At 59.3% G+C, this 7,900-nt stretch overlaps 1 protein-coding gene across 1 annotated transcript in view; it reads left to right on the forward strand.

Moving 5' to 3' along the window:
* PNPLA5 (patatin like phospholipase domain containing 5) overlaps positions 1–7,285 on the forward strand; it is a 9,519-nt gene extending 2,234 nt beyond the window's left edge. Inside the window, exons 3-9 of the mRNA XM_006917413.1 lie at positions 1,132–1,197; positions 1,475–1,684; positions 2,885–2,945; positions 3,845–4,030; positions 5,266–5,398; positions 6,440–6,556; positions 7,219–7,285. Coding sequence (XP_006917475.1) covers positions 1,132–1,197; positions 1,475–1,684; positions 2,885–2,945; positions 3,845–4,030; positions 5,266–5,398; positions 6,440–6,556; positions 7,219–7,285 — 840 coding nt within the window. The remainder of the gene's footprint in view (positions 1–1,131; positions 1,198–1,474; positions 1,685–2,884; positions 2,946–3,844; positions 4,031–5,265; positions 5,399–6,439; positions 6,557–7,218) is intronic.
* Positions 7,286–7,900: the final 615 nt, after the last annotated feature.

Below are 7,900 nucleotides of genomic sequence, written 5' to 3' on the forward strand. Positions count from 1 at the left end.
ACCCCCCCACCCCCCTGCCCCCTCCAATCAGGGTCTCACATTCTACCCAGACTAGGGTCCCCAATACAGAATCTGCTTCATCTCAGGGTCCCCAGCATCCAGCACGGGGCTTGTTTCTGGGTCTGTGCTGACTGGAATTCTTAGGGTGTGCAGGGAGAAGCCAGCCTCTTGCTACAGGCTAACATCGGTGGCCCCCCAAGAAAGCCAGCTGAGCACCCCAAAGCACGTTCCAGCATCTTTGCCTATATGGCACGTAGCACAGGTCCTGGCACATAGTAGGTGCTCAGTAAACATCAACTGCTGTCACGCTTCCTGTTAAGCTGTGGGAACGAGGTGCCGACCCAGTGAAAGCCAGGAGAGGTTCTGTGTCTCCGGGGAGGACTGGACAGGATGTCCAAGAGCTCCGGGAGACGGGCCCTCTGCTCCGCTGGGAAGTGCTAGGTCAGGCGTCCTCAGCCGGGGTGGTTTTCCTTTGGCACCATTTGGCAACCCCTGGAAACGTTTGGGGCTGTCACAACAGTGTGTGGGCGTGCGTGCGCATGTATACACTGCCAGCGTTTGGTGGGTAGAGGCAAGGGGTGCTACTGAACACCCTTCAATGCACGGGGCAGTGCCCCCCACCCCTGCAATGGAGAATCATCCAGTCCTAAATACTGGCAGCATCACGGTCTATGTTTAGAGTCCTTTGTACTGCAGGACTTGTCAGAGCCTCTACTGGAAAGAGTAGACGGTGTTTTTCAAGTGGATAGACAGGTCAAGGTTTCTTGTCTGAGGCGCATCTGGTTGGATCAGTGGCCAAAGAACACATGTGGGGAGACGTCCCTAGCTTCTGGGCGGAAGATTCCCACAAGGCTGACGAAAGAGAGGCGGCCGGTGCCTCCGCTCGCCTTTTGGGGGCGGGTCGAGTCAGCGAGGAGGAGGGCGGCTGCCGAGAAGGCCTGGGCTCACGTCTCTTCTTAACCTCGAGTACTCAGCTGAGACCCGACGCGTCCCGGACCCTGGCTTTCTCCCCTGGACACGGCACGAGGAGCGCCACCCCGTGGGTTGTGCTGAGCTTAGACACGGCGCTCAGAGCAGGTTCTGGGCACTAGGAGGATGAACGGCTGTTTCGGCTGACTCTTGTCTTCCCAGGCATTGATCTGCGCCACATACTTTCCTTTCTACTGTGGGACCATCCCCCCCAAATTCAGAGGGCAGGTAAGTGACCAAGGCCTTGCCCTGCGCCCTGGGTGGTCCGAGGCACCTGCTGCTGAGGGTATGTGGGTCGGGGATACCAACACTCCTCAAGCTCCCCCTGTGTCCCGGCACGCCCTGCTCCTGGGGTGCTGAGAGCATCCCAGGCCAGAGCAGGTCTAGTGACTTAGGGGCAGCCACAGGGTCACGGGCTGCAGACTCGCCTCGGCCAGGGGCTCCATGGCGGTGTGGGAGGAGGCCAGGCTTCCTGAGAGGGCAGCACCGCCCCCCTGCATTGCAGCACTACTTTGATGGGGGTCTGAGCAACAATCTGCCCTTCTCCGACTCCCCCAACACCATCACCGTGTCGCCCTTCACTGGGACAGTGGACATCTGCCCCCCGAACACCTCGGCCAGCATTCACGAGCTGCACGTCTGCAATGCCAACTTCCAGATCTCCACCATGAACTTATACTGGGGGTTCTCCTGCCTCGTGTGCCCCACCTTGGAGGTGGGTGTGGTTCTGCCGGCCAGCCTCGAAGGCATCGGAGGCTTGGCCATGGTTAAGGGCTGCTTGCGTCAGACTCTGTGCCTGAGAAGACTCCACACAGCCTCAGGCCGATTAGAACCAAGCCCTTGATACCACAGCCTGAGGCTCACATTGTGTCCTTACTGTTCTTCCCCTCCCTGGGCAGGTGTTAAGCTAGGACTGGCCCCACATCAAGGCAGCACACTGAAGCCAGCTCTGCTGAGCTGGGGTTTGAGCTTGGCCTCTGCCCAGGCACCGCTGATCAGGCTCTGTGTGAAGGTGCTATTGGCATCTCCGTTTCCCAGGGCAGGCCACCATGGCTCAGAGAGGTTAAGTAACTTCTTCAAAGTCACACAGCCTGGAAACTCCCAAGCCAGGTCTCGAATCCTGAGCTAGCCCAGACCGTGCTCTTAGTCGCTGCCCTGGACAGCAGCGAGGTGTAAGCACAGAAAAGATCTGCAACAGACCCACATTGTCTGCTTTTTGCCCCTCGGCGTTTCTGAAAAACAGGTAATTTAACAACATAGTTTATCGTCATCACATACTCCCCCTCCCCAAGCACGCCCTGGCCCTGTCCTATTCCTTCACACCTCTTAAGGTCCTGTGATGTTTTATAACTTGTGAAACGAGGTCACGTTCATGCCTCTGACCCTCCCCACAGCCCTGGGGTGGACAGAACTTCGCAGCCCTGTTTACAGACAAGAAAACTGAGGGTCTCAGAAAGGTGGCCTGGCTGTCCTAGCTAACACGGCGAAGAGGGCAGAACTCTTTCGTGGACTGGCAGGCACCTTTTCCCCACTAGTGGTCCCCTGGCAGAGACAGGCGGGCGTGGGCCCCCTAGGGCCTCTGGGTTCCTTTGCTATCCCAGGCTGATCCTGGAAATGAATATCAAACAGGCAAAGGAACCCATCACCCATCGACCAGGTAATGTCCTGGGCATCCTGGGCTGGGATGAGGATGACGGTGGGGGATGGGGAGAAAACTCGTTTCTCCTGCAGTCCTGCGGTCCTCCCTTCCCAGGCCGGGGGCCCTCAGGGTCTTTGAACCCTGCCGAAGGGTCTTTTGGGGAGTATCAACAGGGCTAGGCTCACTTCCAATTGAAGACAAGTCTCCGACCTGTGATCACCAGCTCGAGGGGAGGTCGAGGCCTTCCCCAACCCACCCTGGCCTGTGTGTTGGCAGGTAACAGCTGATAAATGCCGACAAGGCTACCTGGACGCCCTGAGGTTCCTTGAGAGACGTGGTAGGTGGCAGCCCCCACAGGAGCTGGGGATTTCATCCCATGTGAGCACCAGGTGGATCCTGCTTTTTGGGCATTTGAGATTTTATGAACCTTGGTTCACTCATTCGCTTCGTCAGCAACTGTTCTATGTTTGGCCTGAGTTGGACGCTAGGGACCCAGAGAGGACCCAGGCTGTGTGTCCTGCTCTTGAGCTGCCCACAGCCTGGTGCAGGGGACAGACCCAGAGAGGGACATCTCCCCAGGGATGCTCAGGGCTGTGGGATCCCAGAGGAGGCACCTGACCCAGCCTGGGAGCTGGGGAGGGGGAGGGTGGAGTGGACAAGGAAGGCTTCCTGGAGGCAGTGCAGAGAGGTCAGAGCTACGAAGCTTGGATGTCATCCCACAGGGCAACGCTCCTCAAAGCAGTAGAGCTGAGATGTGACCACAGAACCCTTGTCCTCCACCCCCCACACGGTGGCCCGAAACACACAGCAGCAGGAAGCGCTGGCTGAGCTCTTACATGTGCCCAAACTGGGTTTGAGCTTGAAGTACTTAACTAATTCTCAGAGCAACCACATCGAGCGGGTCTTAATTTCCCCCTTTCACAGAGAGGGAAACTGAGGCATGGAGCCGTTAGGTCACATAGCTCGCAGGTGGCAGAGCCAGGATTTGAACCCTGGACAGGGTCTTCAGGGTCTGGGGTCTGATTAACTATTAGAAGGTGCACAGGGCACCGAGCAGAGCAAGGCCGGGGGAATGCAGGCAGGCATCATTTGGGACAAGCCATGGGTCCATCAGAGTTGGGTTTGGGCATTGAGGGGTGTGGATGGTATGGACAGAGTGGAGAGCCAGAGAAGTCATTGTCACCAGAAGGCTCCGGACATGCTGACCTGTCACATCTCTCCCCTCTCCTGACCCAGGACTCACCAAGGAGCCGGTGCTGTGGATGTTGGTGTCTAAGGAGCCCCCAGCCCCAGCCGATGAGACCCAGGACGCTGGTCATGACCAAGGCCAGAAGGCAGGCCTGTCGCTCAACTGGGCAGTGCCCAACGTGACGGTCAAGGATGTGCCCAACTTCGAGGTGCTCTCGCTGGAGCTGGAGACCGGTACTGTCCCTTCCTCCTGCACTTGCTCCCCTGGCATGTGCCCGGCATGCAGGGCTGGGGACCGGGACCTGCCCCGAAGGTGATAGCTCTCAGGAAGAGGCTATGACTCATTTTTCCGAGCACCCGCTAAGTGCCAGGTATGGTGCCAGGTGCCAGCCGTGGGCCTAAGCGTGATTCTTACCTGTTTCACCGATGAAAACACTGAAGCTCAGAGAGGAGAGGGGACTCACCAAGGTCTCAAAGCCCACGGTGGGAGGATTCAAACCCAAGTCTGTTTCTGAGAAAGCCAGGTCTTCGTCTCCTGTCCAGGAAAGGGCGGGCGGTACCGAGGGACATAGGAGAGGCGCATCCAGAAGGTCTGGACACGTTTCATCTTCTCGACAACTCTGGGTGCGGTGCTCAATTGTGCACATCGTACAGATGAAAAAACCACAGCCCAGAGAAGTTAAATGACTCACCCAAGGTCACAGAGCTAGCAGAGGACAGAACCAGGAGTTCTGCTCTGAACATTCAGCCTACTCTCCTGCTCGATAACCCGAAGGTCACAACTGAAAAGCAGGAAAGTCCAGGGCCTCACACGTGCATGTAATAGTGCTAGTTGGGGGTGACTTAGAACAGCATCTAAGTGAGACGTGGAAGGAGTCGGCCGAGCAGGGTCGGTGGTGTGTGCTTGGCTACGCCATGGTCTGGGCGGGCAGCTGGGGGTGCGGGGAGGACTTGGGCCCTGGCTCTGCCCTGGCCAGGATGCTCGTCCTTTCCTCTCTGGTCAGTTCGGGGGCTAGAGGGCTCGGAAAACGGTCATCGTGGTCCCAGTGGCTGCAGCTGCTGTGGTTAATAATTCTAGCGACGTGTTGCTGAGGGAAATATGATGTGGGCACCTGTCTCATCTTGGGGGGCCGCCGCAGACTTTCCAGACGGGCGGAAGAGGTGGAAGGAGCTTGGGGAGCCTGGCGGACCTTGGGTCCATCCTGGCCCTGCCACGTCTTGGCAATGGTCTTTGGGCAAGCGACCTCTCCACTCTGAACTTCAGTTCACTCTTCGGTGAAAGGGACACACCCTGCCCATTTCAGGAACGGTAATGAGAGCAGGAGCTGAGGGGGCGGGGCTTGCTCAGTGCTGCATTTTCCTCTGCGGGGGGCCGGGCGAGGTAAAGAGGGGCTCAGGCTGCCTGGCCCGGAGCTGATGTTGAGGGGCTGGCTGAGGGGCGGCCGGGCATGCTGTGGCTTCTCTTGCAGGACTGAAGAAAGCGTGCTTGAGGGATTCCAGCCCCTGGGCCCGCTTCTGCCGGTCGAGCCTCGGGAGGGTGCTGACGTACCACTTGCTGCCCTGCACGCTGCCCTTCCAGTACACCTACTTCCAGACCAGACGGTGAGGCCAGGCCCCGAGTCCCGGGACTCCTGGCTTGCTGCCGGGGTCGTGGCAGAGACCAGAGCCCATGGCAGGAAGCGAGGCTGATACACCGGTGGACAGGGCCCGGCTGCTCTCCCCACGCTGCCTGGTGTTGGCTGAAGGACTCAGAGGGGTCTCGGTGGTCTCCTCTGTGAAACAGGCCTCACGGGGAGGCGGTGTAAATACTTGGTGTTTTCTGTAACCTACGTGTGGGTTGCAATACTAGAGGTAGAAGGTCTAGAATAAAGGAGGTGGTAGTCCTGCTTACGTTCTGCTTGTCACATTACACTCTGCGGACTGTCTGCCTAGTGTAAGGTTTAGAGGTTCATCTAAGGACAGTGCCGCGGGGAGTGAAGCCCTGCAGTGTCTGGTGAGTCTGAGGAGGTGTCTGGCCAGGTGCTTTCTCGGCCATAGTCGCATAACCCAGCCCTCTGCAGACACTGTCGGGCCCGTGTGGGTGGCACAGATAGGTTTGAGCAAGGAAGCGCTTTGGTGGGCTGCATGTCTCAGGAAGATCACTGGCTGCTGCGGGGAGAGGGTGCAGAGGTGTGGAGTGGGCAGGGGAGGAGCTGGTCTGGGGAGGAGGGAGCAGGATGGAAGTGCAGGCGAGGTGACTGTTCTCATTTGTCAGCTGAGGAAACTGAGGCCCACGAGGTTCCCTGACTTGCCCAGGTCGCACAGCTGCTGAGCAGGGGAGCTGGGCTGCACCGCCAGCCAGCCGACCCCAAAGCCCTCCCCTTTCCTCCTCTGTGCTTCCCACTTGTGTCCTGTGGAGTTGACCCTAAGGGCCTGGCCGCCTCCACCAATCGGAGTCCGTCATGGTGGTTCCCCAACTCCCGCGCCCCTGCAAGTGCCCCATGGGTCTGACCCGCTCTGCAGTGGAGCCCACGCCTCTGGGTGCTTCTTCCTCCCACCCCCTTCCTTTGACCCTGGTGCTTCGGGTGCAGGGACTGTAGGGAGGGGGTGCTGGCTGGGCCCATGCCCGGGTGCAGCCAACTGGAGCCGTGGGCCTTCCTCCAGGTTGGCAATGTGGCTGCCTGACATGCCGGACGACTTGTGGTGGATGCAGGGGATGCTGAGGAGCTTGGCCCTCGGGGTCTACTCCAGGACGAAGGACCAACTCCTGGGGCTGGTCAGGTGAGGGCGGGCAGATGGGCCTGGGGCGCGGGGGTGGCTGCACTGGGTAGGGGAGGTGCCGGCTGATTTCCTGGACCCTGGGCAGGCTGTCCCCACCACCGTGTCCCTCTGTCCATCTGCCTGTGCAGCCCCTGGCACGTGTGGGCCAGCCCCCGTGCTGGGCCCAGATGTGAGTACTGACCTGTCACATTGGTTGGTCTGCAGGGCCTGGTGGGGGGCAGTCATCACTCCCCCCGCACAGAGACAGGCTGAGCTCACAGAGGACAAGTGACCTCCCTGCTCTGCCAGATCCCCAACAGTCTTTCTGCCACCTTTCCAGATTTCCCCGTGTGCCCCGTGTGGAGTCTGGGTTGAGGCCACCTGCCTCTCCCCAACCTGTCCTCTGTGCTGGCTGAGACCACAGTCCTCCCAGAGCTACACAACAGCCACTGCTTACCAAGAACTCCCAGGTGCAGCACTCCCAGGGAGGGGCCATACCTAGACTGTCCTGTCACTCCAGCTCAACCAGGATAAGGGCCTCAGGCCCGTTCTCATCGCAGGATCTGGGAGAAGCATGACCTGGGCTCACTGTGTGCTAGGCTGCCCCACATGACTTCATCCTGCCCTTCACCCAGCCACAGGCTCTGACAACTTGTACTCACTGGCTTTTGCTTCTTCTGCAGCCCGCTGGTCACCAGCCCCCTCCAGCCTGAGGCAGCTCCCCCTGTGGACCTGGCCACGAAGCCCTGACCCGATCTGGCCAAGAAGCCCCCACCCGCCCCGCCCATCAGGCCTGAGGGGCACCGAGCTGGGCCAGCCCAGTGTCCGGCCTCTCCTGACCCATCTTGGCCCTTGTTCTTTGTGCCCTTTGCATGAGACCTGACTTTGACTTGCCTTCTGGAGCCCAGGCCTGTCCAGGGAAGCACTGGACTTGGCCGAATGGAGGGCTGAGGGGGCAGCCTCCCTGTTTTTCTCTTACACGCTCGTCCCAGCCCGTGTGGGTGGGTGGGTGGCTCCCAGGAGCTGGAGGAGGCCCCACCAACCCCTCTGGAGCATCTGCTCCTAGGAGCCAGTTCTCTGGTGCTCAGGTACATTTTGGGGAGAGGCCCAACCTGTTGGTATGTCCTAGGTCACTGTGCGGCCATGTCGCCCTGCCCTTGTCTCATCAGAGGAAGAAAGGAAGGCAGGAGCTGAGATGCATCTTCTGGTTCTGGAATTTCCATATGGGAGACTTGGGGATAGCGTCCACTGAGAAGAGGGGTTCGGGTGCTGTTGCAGAGCTATTTACAGAGTGCTTCATGGAAGACAGAGAATATGCTCATGTCAGACTGGGGAGCAAATGGAAATGACAGGGTGGTGTGCTTC

Source organism: Pteropus alecto, unplaced genomic scaffold, assembly GCF_000325575.1.
Source record: "Pteropus alecto unplaced genomic scaffold, ASM32557v1 scaffold157, whole genome shotgun sequence".
NCBI lineage: Eukaryota > Metazoa > Chordata > Mammalia > Chiroptera > Pteropodidae > Pteropus > Pteropus alecto.